A 23,248-nucleotide genomic window follows, 5' to 3' on the forward strand; every position below is an offset into this window, starting at 1 on the left:
CCCGTCGCGCAGCGTTGCGGCCTCGTGCGGAGTTACGCCGGGGTCCGCTTCCGGAAGCATATACAGCGCGGGCGGGGGGAGTGGTTACGCAGCTGCCTGTCTCTCTCCTCCCACCCACCATGTTGCTCAAGGCTGCTCCCCTCTTGCTTCTCCCTCTCGCTGCGGCGGCAGGTGGCATCCACAAGCTCAAGCTCAACAAGATCCCCCGCACCCCCAGCAGCCCCGAGCTGGAGGTAGCGTACCTTGCTGAGAAGTATGGTGGCAACCAGCTTCAGCAGTCCATCCTCGGCGCTGGCGGTGTCGGCCGCAAGGTCCCTGCCGCACGCCCCAGCCACAGCGAGGACGGCGAGGAGCTGTTCTGGACGCAGGAAGAGCTCCTCAAGGGAGGTCACACCGTCCCCCTGAGCAGTACGTCATACGACACGCGTGTAGCACGACTCCTTCTCACTGACTGGTGCAGACTACCTCAATGCGCAGTACTTCGCCGAGCTCACGCTAGGCACGCCTCCCCAGACGTTCAAGGTTATCCTCGACACTGGGTGGGTCCAGACGCATTGTGCACGGTGACGCGCCTCTGACCTTGTACCCAGCTCGAGCAACCTCTGGGTGCCCAGCACCAAGTGCACTTCTATCGCGTGCTTCCTCCACACCAAGTATGACTCGAGCTCGTCATCGACGTACAAGGCGAATGGCACGGAGTTCTCTATTCAGTATGGCTCCGGCTCCATGGAGGGCTTTGTGTCGCAAGATACACTGTCCATTGGCGACATCACCATCAAGCACCAGGACTTCGCCGAGGCAACGAAGGAGCCCGGACTGGCGTTCGCGTTCGGCAAGTGAGTAGTCGTCACGCGACTTGAGTGACCCTTAAGCTGAACTATCCCCTTCAGGTTCGACGGTATCCTCGGTCTTGCCTACAACACGATCTCGGTCAACCACATCACGCCTCCTTTCTACAGCATGATTGACCAGGGCCTTGTTGACTCGCCTGTCTTCTCCTTCCGCCTCGGCTCGTCTGAGGAGGATGGTGGTGAGGCCATCTTCGGTGGTGTCGATGCCACCGCATACAGCGGCGATATCCACTACGTTCCCGTGCGTCGTAAGGCGTACTGGGAGGTCGAGCTGGAGAAGGTTGCCCTCGGCGATGACTCGCTCGAATTGGAGAACACTGGCGCCGCGATTGACACTGGTATGGTGCTCTTCGGCTAAGCGCTTCCGTGTTGTTCTGATGTTCTGTAGGTACCTCGCTGATTGCCCTGCCCACGGACATGGCGGAAATGATCAACACCCAGATCGGCGCAACCAAGTCCTGGAACGGACAGTACACCGTCGACTGCGCTAAGGTGCCTGATCTTCCAGACCTGACATTCACCTTCGATGGCAAGGACTACCCGCTCAAGGGCACCGACTACATCCTGGAGGTCCAAGGGACGTGCATGTCCTCGTTCACCCCCATGGACATCCAGATGCCCGGCGGCGGTTCCCTCTGGATCGTCGGTGACGTCTTCCTCCGGAAGTACTACACGGTCTACGACGTTGGCCAAGACGCTGTTGGCTTTGCCAAGGCGAAGTAAGTGGCTGGATGGACGCAGGGTGGCTGAGCTGTGGTTAGACGCGCCTTGGTGTTGCTCTCGTCGACCGTTCCTTTGACACGACCTCTTTTGAGCTTGTTCTGCCTGTACTATTATCACTCTCGCAACTGTTATCGCATCATCACCCTCGCAACGTATAATACGGATGTCATTTCAAAATCCTCATCGTTTCGACGACTGATCGTGGCCCTTCTGCCTGCGGGTGGGATCTTATTGCATGGTCCTTCATCCGCACTGTGGTGCATCTCTTGTACTGGATGCGCTGGCTTGGCATATGGCCGACTAGCTCAGTTGGTTAGAGCGTGGTGCTAATATTTCGAAGACTGCCGGTGTGCAACGCCAAGGTCGTCGGTTCAATCCCGGCGTTGGCCAAATTTTTGTTCCAGGTTTATCCAGGTGTGCTAGTGCAGGCTAGAGCACATGGGGAGGAAGTCCATTCTGCTAGAGATCGCATCTGAAGAAGTTGTTTTCCTTTTGTGGCAATAGTTACCCGAAAAGGAACATGTTGCTTTGGTATTAGACGCTCGGGTATGGAGGTCTCAAGGCACCAAACAGTCACCCTCGGGCTGTGCGACACTGCAGCGACAGCATGCACTGCGGACAAAGCCGATTGTGGGAATTTTGAACATCGGCCTAACATAGTTAGAACGAGTATATCATCTCGCGGCTAATTACGGGGACCTAACATAGCGTGACAAATTGATTTGGTATTACTATGTTCGGGACCTGACAATTGAGGCTAACGATGGTATGTTCAGTGGCATAACATAGGTCACGTTTTCGCCGCGATGTTAGGAGCCCGCACAAAGGTGGAGCATGCCGCATGTTAGGCCAATGCTCGTGCGTTGTGAGGAACCCGACCATGCGTCATGGTGCGGAGTGCTGACACGGTCCGAACATAGCGAGAACGTGTATATCTTATCAATTCCAAATATTTTGTATGGTCCGAGCCCGAACATTGTAAGCCAGCCAATCAGGAGCCGTGCCTTCCAATGGTCGGTTACCGTCAATACTTAATGTTCGAGATTCTAAATGGTATACACGTTCTAACCATGTTCTGAGACATTCGCGGAGCCCATGGGCTGGCTCCTCACAACGCACGAGCATTGGCCTAACATGCGGCATGCTCCACCTTTGTGCGGGCTCCTAACATCGCGGCGAAAACGTGACCTATGTTATGCCACCGAACATACCATCGTTAGCCTCAATTGTCAGGTCCCGAACATAGTAATACCAAATCAATTTGTCACGCTATGTTAGGTCCCCGCAATTAGCCGCGAGATGATATACTCGTTCTGCCTATGTTAGGCCGATGTTCGAATTTCCCACAATCCGCTTTGTCCGCAGTGATGGGCGGCCTTGCACCCATTTCTACTCCAATTCTACTTCCTTACATTCTTGCGTCCTTGAGACTGACATCAATGACCCTCCCTGTACCACATGGAACTGTCTTTGAGTAGCTGAGCAGCACAGCCTTCAAGTTTATTCTTCAGCCAAGGTAGTCTATAGCTATGCTACAAGGCAAGCCGTCAACAATTCGTACATGGAAATGGATCTGAGGTTCGGATAATCCGGACGGTAGGCATGTTGGTGCCCGTTCATTGCACTTCGCGAGTACTTGCATCTGGTGACCGTGGTGGCGCGAATGAGCATCGTCACTGCCCTTGGGGTTGGCGTCGCGCGACGCCGCGACAAAGATATGCCTCCCGTGAGTCTGGGCTCCAATGCCCTTGTTTGAAATCATCTCGTACTGGGCGACCCTCTCGGGACATCTGGCGCTGTGAATCCCTTGTGAGTACTTCGATCGTGAGACAGTACTGTCTTCAGGTTTGGCCTCATCGCCGGAGGACCGGAGATCATCATGACGACCCATCATCATCTCGTTGACGAGACATCGTCGCCCTCCACGTCTGTCCCCTCTTTGACTTTGTCAGCGCGGCGAAAACGACGATTGCTCTCTTCTGTGCTGCAGCGCCCCCTGGATAGGGTGAACGTTCTGGGTGATGACCACTATGGACATACAGGGTGCGTTCTCTCAACTTGATCGTGTGCGCGTATGTCATCATTGTCATGCGTACCTAAACAGATGTGTCAATGCACTATCTTGGGCGAGAGACGGGGAGCTATTGATCAGTGGCGGGGACGATACGACGTGCGTGGTTTCAGAAGTCATTACGTGCTGGTATGCCACAGCTGACTGTCTTCTACAGTGTGAGGGTATGGCGGATGGACTCAGGCGAGTCTTCTCAAGACTACCCATTCAAATGCGAGACCGTCATACGCACTGGGCACCGCGGCAATATCTTTAACGCGCACATGCTGCCACACTCCTCACGAATGTGCGTTTCCTTCCCTTTCTCCCAGCTTGTGGTCCATCTCCGTGGCTGATGAGAGCTGCGAGCGCAGAGCGACCGTGGCGGCCGACCGGCAAGTGAGGATATGCGACGTAGGAGCCGCTGCCCATTCTACGCGTTACAACGGTGAAACGGAATACACTAGCAGCCAGGCGAATGTGAAGGTGCTGAGATGTCACAGCGGTCGGGTAAAGAGGATTGTAACGGAGGAGGGTCCGGACATGTTCCTTACAGTGGCGGAGGTGAGTGGGTGTCGTTGGTTGCACGGTACCGAAAGTCTAACTAGGACGTTCGTTGCCAATTCAGGACAAGACAGTCAGACAACACGACTTGCGCGTCCCACATAGCTGCGCGTTAGACAACTGTCCTGCACCGCTCGTGCGGCTGGGCCATGAGCTCAACGCGATCGCTCTGTCCCCTCTCACACCGTACCAGTTTGTGGTTGCCGGTGAATCCCCATACGCAAGTATCACCCTATGCATTGCTCCTACACGGTCGTCTGATGCAGTCACGACAGGGCTACTTATTTGACCGGCGACACGCGGGACGGATATTGAAGGAAGAATGGGGCATGCCGCCCAACTCAGATGACGTCACGACGTGTGTGAGGCGGTTTGGCCGGGCAGGGCGGGGACCACGCGAATCGGGAGGCTATGAGCATATCACTGGTGCGAAGATGGCATCTAGTAACGGGCATGAGGTACGTGCAGAGTTGACCATCGACGCAGGACTTGCACTGAATGCGTGTAGGTGCTGCTATGTGAGTCTTGCTGAATGTGTGATGCCTATTGTGGAGACTGATAAGCTGTGTGCAGCGTACAGTTCAGATGCAGTGTACCTCTATTCGACGCGTGACGACCCGGCAGAAGAATCTTTGAGTAGAGGAGGCACTGTGCTCCCGTCAAATCACTCGTCGGCTTCATCGGCACGCTCCTCCCCCGCTCACAGCGTTAGCAATGACCCAAGTGCTATCCATCGTACCAATCGAGAGATGGAGGAAGACATCGTACGGCTGATGACGGAGGACTCGGCCATGGGCGATGCAAACGAGCCAATGGACGAAGACATGGAGGATGACGAGGAGGACGATGATGACGGGGACGAGGACGCAGACGAAGGTGACGAAGATAGCGACAGTCGTGATGAAATGGACGATGTCCATGTGGCGTCAACCTCAACTGTTCCTATCATCTATCCTCGGGCTCGCTTTGCTGGCGCATGCAACGTCGAAACTGTGAAAGATGGTAGGTCAACTAGCTTGTCACCTCTGCTTTACTGATGCTGCTGTGCAGTGAACTTCCTTGGACCCGAGGATGAATACGTCGTGTCAGGATCGGACGATGGGAACCTCTTTATTTGGCGAAAGAGCACTGGCCAGTTGCACGACATCCTGGAAGGTGATGGCAGCGTCGTGAACGTCATCGAGGCTCACCCACACCTGCCCCTCGTCGCTGTGAGCGGCATCGACACGACAGTCAAGGTGAGCATGTCTCTCTTCTCCGCACTGCCCATGAACTGACCCTTCGTCCAGCTGTTTGGCCCTGCTCGTGGTCCTAGTCAATTCTCGAGGCTGACAAATGCTGAGAACATCATGCAGCGCAACTCTGAGGCCAGATCAAGACCCATCAACTTTGCAAGTCTCTTTCTTCAATATCAACTAGCAAGGCACACTGCAGGCGTGAGCTCAGGAACTGAGTGCCCTGTACAATGATCATATGAGATCGGCACCTTCAGCACGTCTTCGTTTGCTATACATTGACCTCCATAGTGCCTCCTGTTGTATCGTTGTATTTGGTTCCCCATCCCTCTATCTCCATATATTTTCCGCAATTCGCCTTGCATAGGTCGATGATGCACTCGGAGTTCCAATAGCAAAGAGGTGTTTAATGGTGTTCCATTAGTTCGGCCACTGCGGTGGCTGCCGCAGGTAGCGGTGGCAATGTACACGGATACACGCTGTAGACTACTCGGTATTCCATTTCTCTCTGATACCTCCACTTGGACAGTCGAGTGGACTCTGTCTCGCTCGTTGACTCCTGGATGACTTGCGCCGTACACTTTCCGGTGCTACGCGGAGGCAGGTAGATTGTGTGCGCACGAGTTGATAGGCGTACTGTCGGTGGAAAATCAATGCCTCTGGCCGCGAGAGTTGGGGTTACCTCTCTCGTACTCCCACTACCTGTGGACTCTACATCCCTGTCGGCTGCCCCCTCGCCCATTGCTGTACGAGACTACTTTTTTCTGGCATTTGGGGTCGACCTGACAGCACAGGACAAGTCGTCAGAACGTAAGTCGTAAATTTTCGCCCCGGCTGCCCGCGGTGAACGCTGTGCTGATGTGTCTTCGATTCCACGCTGCCCCTCCCGTTCAACTGCAGTTTGTTGATGTGTCTGAGTAATATCGAATGCTTGCTGCTCACGAAGTGAGCCTCAGCCAGTGCCATTAATCGCTGTCTCGGCGGCACCTTCAGGGGGAGCCTTTGACCGTCAAGCCTACGCCCACACCGTCACGACACGTTACGCGAGCGTCCGAACGTCCGGCTTCATTGCTTCCACCACCTCGCATCCAAACTTTGTGCGCTCAAAACTCGACCACCACCATCCTCGGGCTGGTTGGCAAGTGCCTCAACGCACCTGAACTCACGGCTCAGCGCCACCCCTGCTCTGACGGCCTTGCAGTCAACTTGATCCTGCACGTCTCGCTCGCCCATCTCATACACCTCTGAGAACGTCACCTGCCCTCTTTGCCGCCTTCGACGACATGGAAGAAGCGTCGTCCTCGCGCACTCGCGGCGATGCAGACGAACGGCGGTCGGGAGACCCCCAGTCATCGCATGGTCGGCCTCCCTTTTCTGCGAAAGATGACCACCGCAGCAAAGATGAACACGACAGAGACCCGCCCTTCAATGGCTCCGGGCGTGGACATGGGTATGATCAGGGCTACTCGGCGTCTTCACGCCAGGATTCGTCTTCTTGGACTTCACGATATGATAGAGGTGGTAGACATGGTGAAGGGCCGGAAGACGACGTGCGTAATCAGCAGAGTGAGAGAGGGCGTGGCAGATACGGTGAAGATAGACGGGATTCTGGCTGGCCGCGAAGAGACGTTGGTGGTTCTGACCGGCGACGGAGCCCGAGGGACCAGCCTACACCACGTCAGGACATCCCTCACCCCTCATGTCGGTTGTATGGGCTCATGGATGTTTTGTAGGGGAAGATCGTTCATGGGAGCCCGCCGCATCGTGGCAACCCGTTGGTCGCGGTGACCAACCTCAACGTCAGAACAGCTCCAAGAAACATTCTCGCCACAAAAACGGGAAGGCGAAGAAGATCAAGCAGCAGAAGCGGGATTGGAAGGCGGATGACAGTCAATTGAACAAGTACGTGTCTTCAGGAATGTCCCTGCGTTGCTACTCAGTATTCACGGCCACCCAGTTGGACACGTAGAGATAACGCAGAGTCCGCGAAGCAGAGTAATCGACCTGGCAAGCGTAAGCAGCACCGCTCGCCTTCGCGAGGTCGGTCGCGCTCTCCCGCAGATTCACACTACTCAAGGCGGTCTTCTCGTGGGCGTTCCCCATCCCTTGACACCCCGAGGCGTCGACGTCGGTTCGACAGCCCCCCTGGTCGAAGTCCCGGTGCTCCCTCTAGACATGGCAAGAAGAATGGCCATGCGCGTAGACGATCACCATCATGGTCTCGTAGCCCTGATAGCCGTGGTCGGAGTAGTCCCCCCCATTATACACTCAATGGGACAGGCAAGTGGCGCAGGAGTCGCAGCAGGAGCATCAGCCAGAGCGTTAGCAGGAGCCGGAGTCGTAGTCCTTCCTCGAGTCCAAGGCAGCGCAGTCGCACAGTTCATCGTCTACCGACAAGCACTCGACCGGACCTTTCTGACGCTGCGAAGTTGCGTCTACTTCGCGATCCATCACCTCCACGAGCGCGCAGATGGGAACCGGTAAGTCGTCGGTTATGTTCGCTGTTACACCATCTCACAAGCCTTGCAAGCGGTCTGCTTCGTCACCGCACCATGGCAAACGACTAGGAGACGAAAAGCGACCAGAACGGGATCCCAGAGCGTCTGACATGCTACCTCCTAGCCGGCCGATGGCAGCTGATGCACACAGTGACCATGGTCGCAGCCCCGTGGAGTCGCATAGAGTATCAGCCCCTCAACCGATCTCAACCAAAAAAGCAGGCTTCAAGCCTATCGGCCAGGCCAGCTCTGCGTTGAAACGGTTCTTCCCTGGAGAGGACGAGGATGAGTCGGAAACGGCGCCTGAACGCCCAACGAGATCTGCCGCAACGTCTTCGTCTTCGCGCTTTGTTTCGGCCTCTCACGATATCCAGAAGTCTTCCACATCTACTGGCCATGCTACGTCTCGGGTGTCCCCCCAGGCCGATGGATCCAGGGCAACTCCTGGTCCAATGAATGGTCGGGTCGTTGAACCTCCTGATGTTCAATCCGTATCGTCCCGGGAGACACCACAGCGGTCGCGCGACAGGGAGGAGGACCGTCGACAGGATGCGGCGATGTCGCATCCGGAGCACGACACGGCTACTCCAAGCATGACAAGACCTCCAACTCCAGTCAGATATGGAGTGTATGATTGCCTCAACCAGGTGGGCGAAGGCACCTTCGGGCAGGTCTGGAAGGCGCGGAATACCAGCAGCGGTACTGTTGTTGCGCTCAAGAAAATCCGCATGGAGGCTGAACGCGACGGCTTCCCCGTGACAGCCATGCGCGAGATCAAGCTCCTGCAGTCCTTGCGGCATGAAAACATCGTGTGCCTCTATGAGATGATGGTATCCAACGGTGTGTGTATTACTTCATTTCCGCTTGCCTCTTCGTTGACACGACGATGAACAGGCTCTGTCTTCATGGTGTTCGAGTACATGGACCATGATATGACTGGCATCTTGTCGCAGACACAGTACACGTTCACAGATGCGCATCTGAAATCGTTCTGTCAGCAGATGCTCGCGGGTCTAGCATACCTGCACCGCAAGGGCGTCATCCATCGGGACATCAAGGGCTCCAATATCCTCATCAATAACGCCGGGGTCCTCAAGCTTGGAGACTTCGGACTGGCTCGCTTCTACCAGAAACGTCGGAAGAGTGACTACACGAACCGCGTCATCACTCTGTGGTACAGGCCACCAGAGCTACTCCTTGGGACAACGGTGTACGGTCCTGAGGTGGACATGTGGAGTGCTGGGTAGGCACACGTCGCCGTCTGGTGTTTATCAATTGCTGACTGTCTGTAGGTGTATCATGCTGGAGCTCTTTACGAAGAAGCCCGTGTTCCAGGGTAATGACGAGATTCATCAGTTGGATGTGATCTACCGGATTCTTGGTACACCTGTGGTCGAGCAATGGCCGGGGATGACTAGTTTGCCTTGGTATGAACTGGTGAAGCCTAAGGAGTTGATCCCGAATCACTTCCGACAGTTGTTTGAGAAGTACGTTCTTCATGTGCAATTTCTCTTCGTGGTCAGCTAACCGTCCGCGCGATGTCCAGATGGCTCTCACCAGCTGGGCTTGACCTAGCGGAGCGCCTTCTGACGTATGACCCTGCCAAACGAGTCACTGCCTTGGAAGCTCTCGAGGCACCATATTTTCAGGAGGAACAACCGCGTCCCTCTGCACCAACAAAGTACGTGTTTTGGTTCAATCTATCTTTCCAGGTTGGTGTCTCATGGACATGCCCAGCCTGCACACCATGAAAGGCGAGTGGCACGAACTCGAGGCAAAGCGGGAACGTGCCAGGAAGCGGCGACGAGTGGAAGGGTAATCATCACTGTAATATCCCAGCACACGATGTACTATTGCACAGACAATCCGGACTTCTCGTCGCTACTTGCACCGCTGTCATGCTATCTATGATACAGGCCATTCCGTTGACATCATGCTTGAGATTCGAATGTTACAAGTCCCTTCTCCGTTAAATGCTGCACGATAGATTCGACCTATGATTACATATCTTGTTAGGACAGCGAAGTATGAGAAATATGCCTGCACCCACGTTCGCAGCTGTGATGCGGATCTGCATGTCCCACCGCTTGGTGAAGGGTGCGCCGGTGTCTTCTGCCGTCTGCTCCACGTCGCCCAAACCGCCAGCTTTACCCTGCGCGTCGTCTTCGTCATGCGACGACTCGAACACGATCAGCTTCTCGACCTGGTCTATCGAGCCCTTTAGACGGCCCTGCTCGATCATCCTGCGCGCCATCGTCTCTGCAGCTCCGGGCGTCAGATCGAGGAGGGCGCCTAGGCCGCTGAAGGTAATGTTGTTGTAGATCTTCGAGCTCGCGAGGAGGTTGTGCTCCATCACCGCCCGATCGAGCACCGTAGACGGGCCGGTGCGCTTGCTCGCGTTGGGATCGCTGATGTCGTTGTCGTCTGATATGGCGGATGCGAGTCGGTCGTTGGACGAGGGTGCGATCTTGGCGAGTTGGTGCGGCTTGAGCGTGCCCTCGAAGTCCTTGATCTCGGCGGCGCGGAGGATGCGGTCGTGGAACATCTTCAGGAGGATGTTGTAAGAGGGCTGCTCGGCGGTTCGCTCGTCACGGCAGAGGGAGGCGAGCATGCGAGAGCGGTTGGGGCCGGCTGGTGCTAGAACCGCACATGTTACTGCTGCTGAGCTGCGTGACATTATGCAGGTCAGCACTGAGGCGGTTCATATAACACGAATATACGAACAGCATGTGCGCACGGTCATCCTCGTCGATCTCGGTAACCCAACTCAGTTCGTGATATCGCGCAGCGGCTTCTAAGAACTTCCGTGAGTAGTCGCTGATCCGTGCTTGACACAGTTTGAACGATAGCAGAGCCTCTTTGTCTTGTGTCGACGGTGCCAGGAGGGCTGCACGATTGTAGTAAGTCTCGGCTTGTACGGAGTCTTCGTCCTCCAGCAGAAGACGGACTATTCGTAGTAGGATTTTGAACTTGTCCTCCGTTGCTCTACAGCAGCTTCTCAGCGGACATATACAAAGATGATCGCTGTTACTCACCGCTGCCCTGCGTCCAACGATATGCCCATGAGCACGCGAGCGGCCTCACTCCACTCGTGGTCGGCTTCCAGTATATCGGCGAGTTGGAAACGAAGTGAGTTGACCTGTCCTGAGGTTCATAATGGTCACCAGCACTGAACTCAGAGAACGCACCTGCTCTTCATAACTCACTATCCGAGGCTGAATGATGTCGAGGGTATCCTGGACGATCTGCTTCCTGAGGCCGACGTCCTGCACGATACCCACTTCCAATGCCTTCGCCAGCTCCGACAGAACTTGTCGCCCGATTACGAGGCCTGTGCTTTCCTGAACGACATTCTCGACGAGGATATGGAGATCCTGAGCAAGTGTGGCCTGGTCGGGGCGCGCAAGCAGGTCCGTAAGGATAGACTGGTAGGCGGTGGCCTTGTCCTTTTGGTTGAGGCCTGCTGCCTGTGCTAGTCTGCTATCCATGCTCATTGTCGTAAGGCAGGGCGAGAGGGCTGTGGCGGCTGAGGCATGTACACGGGCGCGTGTGTGGCGACGCGTCGGCGGCGCCACGTGCTCTGTGATCGACTTCCCGGAAAGGCAGTCGGAGTGGATGCTGCCATGGCCACCGGCTGCCTGGCCCGGAGAGAGTGGTCGCCGCGCTGGCCCTGGGATCCCCTCGTCTTCCTTCTTCTCCCTCGAGCTGGTCTTCATTCTCGGGCGTGCGGTGCACTTGCCAGGCAAACGAACGCATTGACGCGGTCTCCTTGGGGATTACAAACGTACGTTCTCACCCGCAGTCAGTGATCCGTATCACGTCAGCCTGAAGCAGTTCAGCAGTCTATACTTAAGGCCTGCTCCGGTCCTCTGCCTCTCCATCTCCCGCTGCTAGACAGCGCCCGTCCGTCCAGAGGCTACTTCCTTTCGTTCTCACCACCTAATTATCTTCGGTCACGGTAATGTCCCATCTCCTGCACAACCCATACAACAAGCCCTCTCCGTTCGACCTGCCTCGCGCAGTGCACCCCCTCACGCCTCCAGACACAGACAGCGAGTTTCTTGGCGCACCCTTCCGCTCTGCCCCCATTCATGGAACGGATGCGTTGGACGCCGACCCCATCGCACCGCAGGCCTCTGCGAACGAAACTTCCACTCCTTTCTTCCGCAGGCAACCCTCCGTGTCTTACATCAACTCGGGACCGCGAGACTTCCGTGAACGCGGTCCCCAGAGGAGCATGATCAAATGGCTTGTTGTTGTGATACCTCCGACGTCGTTCTCGACGGAGCATGGCCACCTGGGACATACACTCTCTTCGGGGTCACCCAACCGACTCTCCCAGGGTATCCTTATGCCACTATTCCCGACGGTGAGTTCCCAGCTGCCCAAACATATGGCATTATCATGACAGGCGGTCTGGTAGATGGGTGGTCAACTCGGCGCGATCGCCCGCGAGTTCAGCTTCCCCAGCACGGCGGGCCTGTGTCTTTATTTGCACACGAACCACAATGGCATCTCGCTGTATCCACGCATTACGGACGAGTCATGGCAGTTGCTATGGTCCCATCTGTTTGATGTCCGCGGTCATGGCATGCAACAGCCTCAACTGCCCATTAGCGGACAGATCGAATTCGACATCGACTTCAGCAAGGCACGTTGGTACGATTCGTGGGTAGCATCACCCAAGAAGGACTATGCGGACGTGCCGCAGTCGGTGGCTGGCCATTCTCGGCTCCCATCATTGTCGCACTGGAGGGGGGACAGCAGGACGACTTTCTTGGACGAACAGGTAGATGACCAGGTGGACAGCGTCTCCGTTGTGCAGCAGCAGCAACTGAAGGCGCCGCGGATGGTCCCAAGGAAACTATCACTCCTCGATCGTTTTGACCCGTCGTCTGCTGTGCCGACAACTAAGCCCCCGCGTCACGACTCCCCGCAGAGCCCACTGTCCGATGCCCAGTACAGGGTACTCTCGCCCATCGCGCAGGAAGAAGAGCCGAAGACCGCACGAAAGAATGTCACGAATTACGTCGCAGAATGGCGTGCGAGTGCAAAGATTTCCCCTAGTCCCTTGGCCGCGACTGGACAGACGAGCTTGGATGCGGCGAACATGCCCAACATCCTAGTCGATCTCCCGATTGCTGAGTCCGAGGTCGCTGAGTCTGAACTCAACCTCGATGACTATGCATGGTCCGTATCCTCGCTAGGCCCCGCGGACTACGACATAGACGACGGAGACGATTCAGAGTCATGGCGACTTCCCTCGCCCGACCTCGCACGTCGCCAACTGTCTGATGCACCTCCCACACCGACGACCGCTACGAGTTGGGGCGCGCCACTGTCGTACCCGCCTTCGCCTGTGTATGGCTACTCTGACTACGCTCCCTCTGTGGATTTGGCAGGTAGGGCTGAGTTCAGTCGACCGGTGACGCCTATGACTGCCACCAGCTGGGGCCCTCCCTCCTACCCGCAGTCTCCGGTCCATGCGCTCTCTGACTACGCGCCGTCGGTCGATCTGGCGGGCAGGGCCATGTACAGTCGGCCAGTCACGCCTATGACTGCGACCAGCTGGGGCGCCCCTTCTTACCCCACGTCCCCGGTCAGCTTGCGCTCCGGGTACGCGGCTTCGGTCGACCTCGGGGGACGGGCTATGTCCAGTCGTCCCGCGACGCCATCCACGGCGACCTCCTGGGGCCCTGCATCTTGGCCCGCCTCTCCCATCCAGTACGAGCCGTCGTATCGCGCCGCGTCCCCTGGGCTTGCGGACCGCGGTATGTCGAGCGTTCCTCTGACACCGGCGACGGCAACCTCGTGGGGCGCGCCGTCCTACCCTGTCTCTCCCGCCTTCAGCGAGTTCCGCGTAACCACTCCCGACCTCGGCGCGCGCATGTTTAGCGCGCCCACGTCTCCCCTGCCGTTCAGACAGCGCTCGTCGTCCGTGGAGGAATCTGCGGCGCCGAGCCCCATCACCAGCTACCGCCTTCGCGGGGAAAAGTGGGAGTTTGTCTGGCCGTATGTCGGTGGAGAGCTCGTGACGATGGAGCCGCCGGAGCCCCAGGAGAAGGCGCACCCGTCTTCGCTGCTGGTCTTCCCCTACTACAATGTGCCTGAGCGTGGTCCGAGCCCGGCGCCGCTTCAGAAGAAGGCCCCTCCGCCGTCTCGTATGGTCTTCCCGTACTATGAGCCCAAGGACACCATGTGGAACCACGTTTGGCCGTACCAGACGCAGGCGAAGCCGCATGATGCTATCGAGGCGAAGTACCCGTACTTCAACCTTTGTAAGTACGATATGTGTGTGACTAGTCATTGTAATCTGACGGTATCGCAGACCCCGCGGTGTATCCTGTCTTCGATCTTTACCCCGCTGCGGTCAGCATTGTGCCCACGAAAGCAGACAAGGAGAAGTCTGTCGTCCTCGAGGGATCGTATGCTGCTTTCAACTTGTGTAGGTTCATCAGCGGTCGAACCCGTCTGGTTTCGCTCACTTCGACACATTTACAGACCCTGCGGTGTACCCCCACTTCGATGTTTATCCCGCAAAAGCACAAAGGAACGCAGAGCCGCAGGCATCGGGTGTGATCGCAATGAAACCTGCGATCCAGGTGAAGCTCGCTGCGCATTACCCCTGCTTCGACCTATGTACGTGTTTTACGGAAATGAAGAATGCACGGCGGTTGATGATGTCCACAGATCCTGCCGTGTACCCTGCAAGCCTGGAGAAGATTTATCCCGATGTCAAGATGGCCTTCAACTCCAAGGACATCTTCACGAAGTTGAATGCGGTGTATCCTGCCTTTGACATCTGTGAGTGCATCATTATTCTGTCCAGGATATATTCCTAACGTGGTTGATAGACCCGGAAGTCTACCCGTACAACATGGATTCCATCTATCCAGCGACACAGATCGAGGACGTAGCTCCAATGTCCAGGCAGGCAGCTGTGGTCTATCCTCACTTTGACATCTGTACGTGCATTCAGTTGATGTCTGTGTTCGGGTTATTGATACCGCTACCACTAGATCCCGCGGTTATTACGAGCAAGGTAAAGGCAGCGGTACCTACTGCGGGTATCTCAGCGACAAAGACGGAGGTCCACGTCAAGCTGGCTTCTCGGTATCCTACATTTGACTTGTGTAAGTGACTCGTCTGACCGTCCTATGCCATTGTGCCCCGTTGCTGAGGGTAGACGTCGCAGACCCTGCTGTGTATCCCTACAGTCTTCGCAACGTCTATCCGGTACATGGGGTTCAGGAGGGTAAGGCACGTACCCTGTCTGTCGACCTGCCGTCTGTGTATCCGTCCCTGGTCGTTTGTGAGTAGGCACTGACCTCAACAACGTACATGACTGACCACCTTGTAGACCCTGCTGTGTATCCGTGGAACCTCGTCTCTGTGTACCCTCCCTCAATTCTACCTGCCGCCGATAGACCAATCCCAGTGCAGAATGAGACGGCCATTTCTGTGAAGCTGAATGCGTGCTATCCGCATTTCGACCTCTGTAGGTCCCTATCTGGAGCTCACGATGGTATTCTGACTTCGAGTCCAGACCCCGCAGTCTATCCGTACAGCTTGGAGAACATCTACTCTTCTGCCGGTCCTGTTGTGACAAGCGCCAGTAAGGTTGAGGTATCTCTGCATGCTGCGTATCCATACTTCAGCTTGTGTGAGTATGCGAGTACTGCGTCTTGCCTTAGTCTGATCCATGCGTAGATCCGGCGGTATATCCCTTCAACCTGGAGCATATCTACCCTATCGTCAGGTCACACAGAAAGCAGAGTGCTGTCCAGGTAAAGACGAATGCGACTGCACACGACTTGGACTTCGTGCTGTGCATCTACACTTGTCCTTGTAGGTCTCATGCAGAATCATTGATTCTCAGCTGACGGCCGTTTCAAAGACGCAGATGTGGATCCCTTCCTGATGCTTCATCCTGAGCTCGCCGACGGTTACTCTACGGGAGCTGAGGATCGACGCGCAGTTCATGTCAAGGCATCGAGATATCCTGTTCTCGACATCTGTGCGTAGCTGGTGGTATCTCTCCCATCCGTTCAGTGGTCTCAAGTCACGCGCAGATCCCGCAGTCTACCCATTTTTCAATATCTACCCAGAGGCAGCCGGCGAAAGCAGTCACACTCAGCACCAGGTGAGGGTGATGTTGTGTGAGACGCGGTATCCCGCGCTTGAGATATGTAAGTGGTGCTACTTGTGCATAGACCAACTCTGACGGCGAGGCGACGTAGATCCTGCTGTTTACCCTTTCTTCCATATCTACCCAGAGGTCGTGCGTGAGGCATCGCTCAACCTGAAGCGGGAAGTTCGCGTGACCGTAGCAGACACGAGGTACCCTACGCTCGACATCTGTGAGTTTTTTTCTTTAAGCCGCCAATTCTGTGTGATGTTAGCTTACACTGGACTCGTTCAGATCCCGCCGTGTATCCTCATTTCAAGCTGTATCCTGCGGTCTCGGGTGCAACGACAACAATAGTTGAGCATAGGTCTTTCTCGAGCGGGACGACAACCCGTTACCCCGTGTTCGACATCTGTGAGTCTCCTCTGGACTTCACCCAGTACGATCACTCATTCAAGACAGATCCCGCCGTCTATCCACACTTCTCCATTTACCCACCTCTTTCAAGCCCTGTCAGGCGAGCCGCGATCACCAGCAAACAGTCCACACCTGTCATCAGGGAGACTCCACGCTACGCCGTCAGGCATAAACCTAGGTTCACCCATGCACAGCTATGCGACCAGGTGTTCGATGAACCCTGCGATTGTGAGGAAGGAGACGTTTGGGAAATGATCACTCCGGCAGCCCAGCCTGTTCCCGTTCAACAGCTGGCGGCACCTCCGGTCTTAATACCAGTCGCTCATATGATCCCTCGCTATATGCCTAGGCGCAAACCCAGATACACTCATGCGCAGCTGCACGAGCAAGTCTTTGCACAGATCTCGAGCGGCGAGGCAGCGGATAGGGCCTCCCCTCTTCCTCAGCAATTGAGCCAGCCTGTTGTTCGCCCACGATCTCGCACCGGTTCACTGACGAATCGGCCAATCCCTCCACCCAAACCTACGGATCCGTCTATGCTGAAGCCCCCACCGCCTCCCCATCGCTCGAGCAGTTTACTCCACCCCGCGGTCAACCCTAGACTCTCGGTGGCTGGGGCAGGGCCATCGATGCGTCCAGCATCCTTGGTGGGACTGCCATCACATCCGGCAGCGTTGAGAAGGACCTCTTCTCTCGCGAATGGGCCGCGGCCACACTCGTCGGCAAGCCCTACCTTGGCAACAGTCGCAGAACCCGGACTCGAGAGGTCATCTCAGGCTGTACACCGCCGGATAGTGCCAAAGAACTCGTTGGAGGCTATGCGGGACTCGGGCAGGCCGACTAGCCGACTCAACGTAGATGTTCGGAAGAGCACGTATGCGCCGCGGTCGAGTGTCGAGACGCTGCCGCCGACGCTGCCCGAGGTGCAGTTAGGTCCTGAACTCAGCCGCGCCAACACGACGCCCGCGTCGAAGACGGGTCGTAGTGGGAGACGAATGAGCATCGTTATGGAGAAGGCGAGGGCGTATGATAATACAAGCCCTGGTTCGTGCAATTAACACTCACAATGAGATGCTCGAGTCGCTGACTGTTCCTTCTTCCAGCTACTAAGTCCACTACGGAAGACAACCCCGCGCGTATCACCATGACGGCGCTGTCGCAATTCCCGACACCGCCGCGGCCGCCCCTTCCGACATCGACCCCACCGAAGGCGAGGCCTGTCTCCAAGCTGGATCGATCCAAGTTCCCCTTCATTTGAGGAAGTCCGTGTTCATACTGTAGATTCGTGACCGCATCCATACATCTATCCTTCGCATCTGCCATTTGTACCTGTACATTCGTGCGTTCCCCTAATGACACAGTGCGCTATGTGATCCATGGCCCGATATCCTCACAAGACATGCAAAACACCTTTGAGATGTCGATCCGCGAGGCACGATACAGAGAAGAGAGGAGTGGCGCAGACCTCAAGACACATCCTGTTATTGCCTTGGGGCCAGTGACAGTCCTGTATCGCCTGTACAACCCCGAAGTCGGCCTACTGGCCACCGAGAGTACGTCCGCCACCCGCGAAGGGCTGCACCACAGGGACGTGTGTCGTAGGAGCGGGAGGCGGGACCGACCCACGCCGACGGGCGTGGACTGCGGTCTCGCGCAGCGTGCGCTCCCGGACGGTCTTGCGGTCGTCGATGAAGTGCTTCATTGCCTAGTAGACACGTCATGATGAGCGTCGACTCTGTAGGGGGATTGGCCAGACCTTCTCCTTCGCTGCGATCTCCTCGGCCTTGGCGAGCTCGCGGGCACGCTCCTCGCGCTCCTTCTTGGGCATCTCGCGCTCGATCGCTTCGCCGAGCAGGGTGATGCCGAGCTTGAGGTCGTGCATGTACTCCTTGTGGAAGACGACCCACGTCTGGTAGTCCATGGCCTGCAGAGCGATCAGTATGTATGGTCACCGAGGCAGGGCTGTTGTGTTTGCATGACCTTTTCGCGGAAGCCCACCTGGAGAGGGGCGTCAGTGCTAGTTACATGCGAAGAAGGGTGACGTCGACTGGGTACGTGCCTCGATGAAGAAGTCGAGGGCACCCTTGGGTTGCACCACGTTCGCCATGAACGTCGATCCGCTTCGCTTGATCTTCCTGTACTTCTCTTCCTCTGGGTACTTCACGATGTTCTCTGCGTATCTCTTCATTGTCTATGATACCCAGACCCCGGTCGATCCATGTTCGCTCTGTCGCTGGGATACGCTACGAACCTCGAGTGCCTTCAGGGCGAGTGGGAGTGAGTTTGACTCGAGGATCCCCTTGTCGATCATCTTCCTGAGTTGCTGTCGGCGAACGTGGCCCTCGTCGTGATTCTTGTAGAGTGCCCCGGCGGCTGCAGGCCTGTTCGCGGGCAGGCGGCGTTCGGCGGCGGCGGCGAGTTGTGCACGTCTGACAGCCGTTGTCGCCATGACCCTGGAAGAGAAAGAGATGAACGAATGTTGCCGGGGAGAGGTTGGTGGGACAGGTCAGTGGTGTTAGCCAGATATACTTCCCCCATGAGACTCTAGACCCTGACACATGGCCTGCCGCATGTATCATTGTATGCGAAGCGACAGCACCAGCTTCGCAAGCGAGGTAATCGCAAACCTTATATAGATGGTAGCGATACGTCAGAATGCCTCCATTGCGAGGCGTGGCGCGGATACTCCCATGCTCGGTCGGGAGAAACGATGGAAGTTGTCGTAAAAGCACGCGTGCCAGCGACTCGATTCGCGGTTGAGCGGGTGACTAGTCAGCGGCATGCGAGCTCTGGGAAGAGAAGAGAGATCATGCCTGACTCTATGCGTCATGCATTCGTGCCGCCATGCTTTGGTGACGGCTGGCAGTCTCATTGCCCGGATCAGGAAGCGAGGGGCTGCTATCAACATGCAGTCCTCGGACGAGCATGATATGTAGAAGCCATCGATACGAGCCCTCTACATCGCCTGAGGCGAAGAAGCCAGTTGAGCTATATCCGTTCCTGTGGTGGTTCGGCGCATTCAGCACGTAAAGAACATCGTCCAGTATAAGACTCGACTCTCACCAGGGGACACTTACAGTATGTTATCAGGCGCACTGAACGATCCCGGACGACGCCTGTATCTGCAACGTTTGCGTAGTCTACACGATGAGTGACAGCAATATCTTTACACGAGAGCATAATCCAAACAGACACAAATTCACATCCTCACCGCTCTACATCACACAGCTTCAATCCTCACCCTCACTATCGTCCTCAATCTCCAGGACATCCTCTCGCGGATGGTACGGTGGAGGCACCTCGCCATCCGCATCATCCGCCGCCGTCACGACCCGCCCGTCCAGCGTCCGGCCTGTCCCCGACATCGGGCGGGTCCGTGTGCCCGCCGTCATGCGAACTCGGCGAGGTGTGGCGGGCGCGGGCGATGGGCTACTTGGCTGTGAGGACGGCTCGTCGGGTGTTTGCGAGGCCGCGCGCCGTGCGGCCGCAGCGGCCCGTGCTTCGCGCAGTTCTCGTTCTCGTTCCCCGCGCAGGGCGGTGGACTTGCGGTCGTCGAGGAATTGGCGCTTGAGCTGTGGGGGATGGTGAGATGTGAGATGTGAGATGTAAGAGGGGGTGGGAGGCGAGGTGCGGACCTTCTCTTTCGCAGCCTCCTCTGCTTCCTTCGCTTGCCGCTTTGTGCGCTCGTCTCGTTCTTGCTTGACGAGTTCGCGCTCGAGGACTTCGTGGATGATGGCGAGCCCAATCTCGAGGTCCTGCTTGTGGCGGTCGTTGAAGACGTAGAAGGGCTGGAAGTCAACGACCTAAGGTGCAGCGATCTGGTGCTTAGTGGTGCTTATTGCTGCGGTACGTCACAACAGCTACCTCCGGCCTGAATCCCATCTACCGTGCGCTTGGTTCGTAAGGAGTCGTCAGGCACGATGGTTACGAGGCTGACTGACCGCCACAGCATACTCCAGCGTCCCCTTCGGGTCAACAAGGACTCGCTTGATCTTCGTATTCGTCGGCTTGAACTTCTTGTACTTGTCCTCACCCGGGTGCGCGACGATGTTCTCCGCCAACATCTTCAATGTCTACGCATCGCGTCAGCCGAACGCCTCGCCATTCAACGGAGTAAGACGGAACTATGAGCGACTCGAGCGCGAGCTCGCGCGGGTTCGGCCGGAGGATGCCAGGGTCGACGAGCCGTCTGAACTCCTGCCGCTTGTCGCGGGTCTCCTCAAACTCGCGCTGCGCGCGGAGGGCGGCGTTCGCCTCGGCGGCCTCGCGCTCTGCCTGGACGCGGCGCTCGATGGCGGCGGCGATGTCGCTTTGACTTGGCTGTGCCATGGTGGGCGAGTTCGCGGGGCACGCAGTGAGGGGACGGTATGGATTGCAGGCGCCAGTGGCACGCCGTGTCAACTGCCACTCCCCAGGCGCCCGCCCGGCCCCGCCACTCCGCCACAATCCACGCCACCGGCATGTCCCGCGTGACCCTACCGGTCCTAACCCTAAACAGGCACTTGCCCTTCGCCGCGGCCACCGTCCATAAAACATAACATCCCATTCGAGAGCGAGCGACGTGCACGGCGTAAGCGCTACAACAGGTACAGAGACAATATATACACATAAACACCGCACAGTCCGATCCAAACATGTCCTTTGTCCTTGCCCGCAATATTGTCCACAATGCACCTCCGCAATGCACGGAATCCGACGAGGAACACCGTCTTCCACCAAGCCTGCGACGTCTTGCATCTATCACACGCGCGTTGCCTCCGCGCTGTGATCAGCGGACACCTTGAGCCGAGATACCGACCATTGTGGCGAGTGGCACACCGGGCCACAATGGAACGCACGTCCAGAGAGGGAGACATCCCCAGCGACCTGTTCAGTCCCCTCGCCCACGAGAGCGTAAGAGAGACCGTCGAGGCGTGTAGAAGCGGTAGACTTCGCGCGGAATGGTTTGCAGAGAGTGTGGTCGAGTGGCGCGGGTGTCCGTGGGCATGGTAGTGTGTCGGCGGCACTCCATTCGAAGCGCCCCCGAGCCCATCGATTGTGCTGAGTGTCGCCGCGCCGCATGTCCAGCGGGCGGTCCACAGCACTTTACGTCCCCGTGCCCCCAGGACAAAGGAGGGAACGAGGATAAAAGGGCAGGCCAGCCGCACGGAGCAGCCGGCCATGCTTACTGGTTCACTATGCGGCCGCGAGTGGCACCCGCAGCGCGCACGAGTGACAGGAGGAGTTGGTGATGCGTCGTCGGCGAGCTCTTCCCCTGTCGATTGACGCGCTCGCCTACTGGTGCGGAACTATCGCGAGGACGCTCTGCAGGAATTCCTCGACGGCTTCGTTCCACTCAAAGTGCTGCCCCAGCTCCATCTTCGCACCGAGGTTCTTCATGTCATTCGCGTTGCCGCAGCCGCGGACGGGGACCAGCGTGGCCTCCGAGCCTACGTCGCTCAGCATGCTGGCCCCATCGAAGATGGGGCCCGCAGGCTTCGCGACGTCGGCGTCGGCGTCGGCGCTTGTGATCGTCAAGTCGGCTAGGCGGTCGGTGAGCTCGTTTACCTCGTGTGCGTACAGCCGTGCGTATCGCTCGCTCTTCTTACGGCGCGGAGTAATGGGAGGGTAGTACGTCGAGCCGCCGAAGAGCGCGGGTAGGGGGTTGTGGTGCGCCAGCGTCGGCTTTCTGGGGGTCCGCTGTAGCGTGTAGGGGGTAGAGGGCGTTGGCCGAAGGCTGTTCGTCGAGGCTTTCATTGCGGACTGGGTGCGGGACCGCGACTTCATCGGCGACAACACTGGGCTGAGATACCTCGATATGCTGGAGGCCACGGAAGTGGCGCGCGAATGCCGGCGACGCGTCGGCGTCCGGGGCTCATCCATGTAGACGGGGAACGGCGCATACGACGACTCGGCGGTCGTGTCTACGTCCATGAGGTCGTCTGGTGAGTCTATGTCCATGACCACGTCATAATTGCATGGGTCGTTGATTTGCGCTTCAGGTCCTGCGGGATAGAACTAAACGGGCGACGGCCCCGACGCGTCAAACTCACGCCAGATAAACAAACGACGCGTCAACTCATACCTGTGACCCAGTGGATTCCATTGGCTGGTACTCAGAGCCAGGATAGTGCGCGTAGGCCTGAACTTGTCCACCCATCGGAGCCACAGGGCCCCCCGACGCGCACATGCCCCACAGTGGCGGTGGTTGAGGGGAAGACCAGGGCGGGCCCCAGTCTGGAGGGGGTTGATATGACATGTATGTACGGGGATGCTTAGGGGATTTCTGGAGACGTACGGGTGTTTAAATGAGAGCAACGCATCGCGCCCCCGCTCTTTGAGCCTTGACGAATTCGGGGTTCGAACGTGACCCGTGGCCGCGCGGGGCTATTGGTGGCCTTATCCGGACGAGCCATCGCGCATGATAAGCCATCGCATCAAAGCGAGTTGATACCTGACACATAGGAGCCCAGTGAACGGGCCTGGAAGAACCTACTCCCTCACAACCATGCCCCGAAGTTCGTAGGGCGCCCGCCGTCTTCCCAATCGAGAATACAAAGGTTGCCATCTCGGGGCAGGGAAACGGGGTGCTGGCGGGGACCGTGACTGCGAGAAGACTCAAAGCACTCGGCTTGCCTGTGCCGGGAGGGCCTCGTTGCGTGGTGCCACGGGCCAGTGAGAACGAACTTGGACTGCTTCCGCGAAAGGCAATGATGCGACGGGTGGCCACCGGCGGCGGAGGCGCTGATCGAGTACCGTTCCGGTGTGGCGGGGCAGGCGGGGGAGCGCCCGCCGCCTGATCG

General features: G+C 57.2%; 8 protein-coding genes and 1 non-coding gene across 9 annotated transcripts; 5 read left to right on the forward strand and 4 right to left on the reverse strand.

Annotated features, from left to right (window-relative positions):
* The first annotated feature begins 50 nt into the window (after positions 1–50).
* On the forward strand, positions 51–1,813 carry C8Q71DRAFT_732086 (aspartic peptidase A1). Its single transcript, XM_047922236.1, has 5 exons — positions 51–408; positions 461–539; positions 591–836; positions 891–1,189; positions 1,240–1,813. Exons 1-5 carry the CDS (start codon positions 120–122, stop codon positions 1,572–1,574), a joined length of 1,248 nt encoding a protein of 415 aa, XP_047785119.1. The 5' UTR covers positions 51–119; the 3' UTR covers positions 1,575–1,813.
* A 55-nt stretch (positions 1,814–1,868) lies between these two features.
* Positions 1,869–1,964, forward strand: C8Q71DRAFT_t4. The gene has a single exon. It is a non-coding gene; the product is annotated as a tRNA-Ile (tRNA).
* A 1,489-nt stretch (positions 1,965–3,453) lies between these two features.
* C8Q71DRAFT_866595 (WD40 repeat-like protein) lies at positions 3,454–5,877 on the forward strand (the record flags this gene model as incomplete). Its single annotated transcript, XM_047928283.1, has 10 exons — positions 3,454–3,617; positions 3,679–3,744; positions 3,803–3,931; positions 3,999–4,188; positions 4,253–4,408; positions 4,464–4,646; positions 4,752–5,190; positions 5,239–5,426; positions 5,478–5,624; positions 5,848–5,877. The coding sequence occupies 10 exons, from the start codon at positions 3,454–3,456 to the stop codon at positions 5,875–5,877; spliced, it is 1,692 nt and encodes a 563-aa protein (XP_047785120.1).
* A 2,601-nt stretch (positions 5,878–8,478) lies between these two features.
* C8Q71DRAFT_697991 (Pkinase-domain-containing protein) lies at positions 8,479–9,740 on the forward strand (the record flags this gene model as incomplete). The annotated part of the gene is made up of 5 exons (XM_047920002.1): positions 8,479–8,761; positions 8,816–9,164; positions 9,214–9,408; positions 9,468–9,602; positions 9,659–9,740. 5 exons carry the CDS (start codon positions 8,479–8,481, stop codon positions 9,738–9,740), a joined length of 1,044 nt encoding a protein of 347 aa, XP_047785121.1.
* Positions 9,741–9,842: 102 nt separating this feature from the next.
* C8Q71DRAFT_39723 (uncharacterized protein) lies at positions 9,843–11,463 on the reverse strand. Its single transcript, XM_047918306.1, has 5 exons — positions 11,110–11,463; positions 10,957–11,060; positions 10,646–10,906; positions 9,972–10,587; positions 9,843–9,915 (listed from the first exon to the last, which is right to left on the reverse strand). The coding sequence occupies exons 1-5, from the start codon at positions 11,413–11,415 to the stop codon at positions 9,853–9,855; spliced, it is 1,350 nt and encodes a 449-aa protein (XP_047785122.1). The 5' UTR covers positions 11,416–11,463; the 3' UTR covers positions 9,843–9,852.
* A 419-nt stretch (positions 11,464–11,882) lies between these two features.
* C8Q71DRAFT_697168 (uncharacterized protein) lies at positions 11,883–17,724 on the forward strand (the record flags this gene model as incomplete). Its single annotated transcript, XM_047919951.1, has 13 exons — positions 11,883–12,290; positions 12,345–13,645; positions 13,772–14,199; positions 14,250–14,366; positions 14,423–14,725; positions 15,117–15,233; positions 15,282–15,584; positions 15,994–16,110; positions 16,162–16,281; positions 16,344–16,463; positions 16,512–16,590; positions 16,816–17,326; positions 17,578–17,724. The coding sequence occupies 13 exons, from the start codon at positions 11,883–11,885 to the stop codon at positions 17,722–17,724; spliced, it is 4,071 nt and encodes a 1,356-aa protein (XP_047785123.1).
* C8Q71DRAFT_39854 (uncharacterized protein) lies at positions 17,695–18,686 on the reverse strand. Its single transcript, XM_047918310.1, has 4 exons — positions 18,526–18,686; positions 18,447–18,464; positions 18,223–18,390; positions 17,695–18,171 (listed from the first exon to the last, which is right to left on the reverse strand). The coding sequence occupies exons 1-4, from the start codon at positions 18,652–18,654 to the stop codon at positions 18,004–18,006; spliced, it is 483 nt and encodes a 160-aa protein (XP_047785124.1). The 5' UTR covers positions 18,655–18,686; the 3' UTR covers positions 17,695–18,003.
* Positions 18,687–19,587: 901 nt separating this feature from the next.
* On the reverse strand, positions 19,588–20,831 carry C8Q71DRAFT_39836 (uncharacterized protein). The gene is made up of 5 exons (XM_047918309.1): positions 20,592–20,831; positions 20,408–20,539; positions 20,331–20,348; positions 20,102–20,269; positions 19,588–20,038 (listed from the first exon to the last, which is right to left on the reverse strand). Exons 1-5 carry the CDS (start codon positions 20,793–20,795, stop codon positions 19,697–19,699), a joined length of 864 nt encoding a protein of 287 aa, XP_047785125.1. The 5' UTR covers positions 20,796–20,831; the 3' UTR covers positions 19,588–19,696.
* Positions 20,832–21,740: 909 nt separating this feature from the next.
* C8Q71DRAFT_852814 (uncharacterized protein) lies at positions 21,741–22,704 on the reverse strand (the record flags this gene model as incomplete). Its single annotated transcript, XM_047926856.1, has 2 exons — positions 21,741–22,463; positions 22,531–22,704. The coding sequence occupies 2 exons, from the start codon at positions 22,702–22,704 to the stop codon at positions 21,741–21,743; spliced, it is 897 nt and encodes a 298-aa protein (XP_047785126.1).
* Between the last annotated feature and the right edge of the window lie 544 nt (positions 22,705–23,248).

The sequence above is a fragment of the Rhodofomes roseus genome, assembly GCF_022264815.1.
Source record: "Rhodofomes roseus strain CIRM-BRFM 1785 chromosome Unknown C8Q71scaffold_1, whole genome shotgun sequence".
Taxonomy (NCBI): Eukaryota; Fungi; Basidiomycota; class Agaricomycetes; order Polyporales; family Fomitopsidaceae; genus Rhodofomes; species Rhodofomes roseus.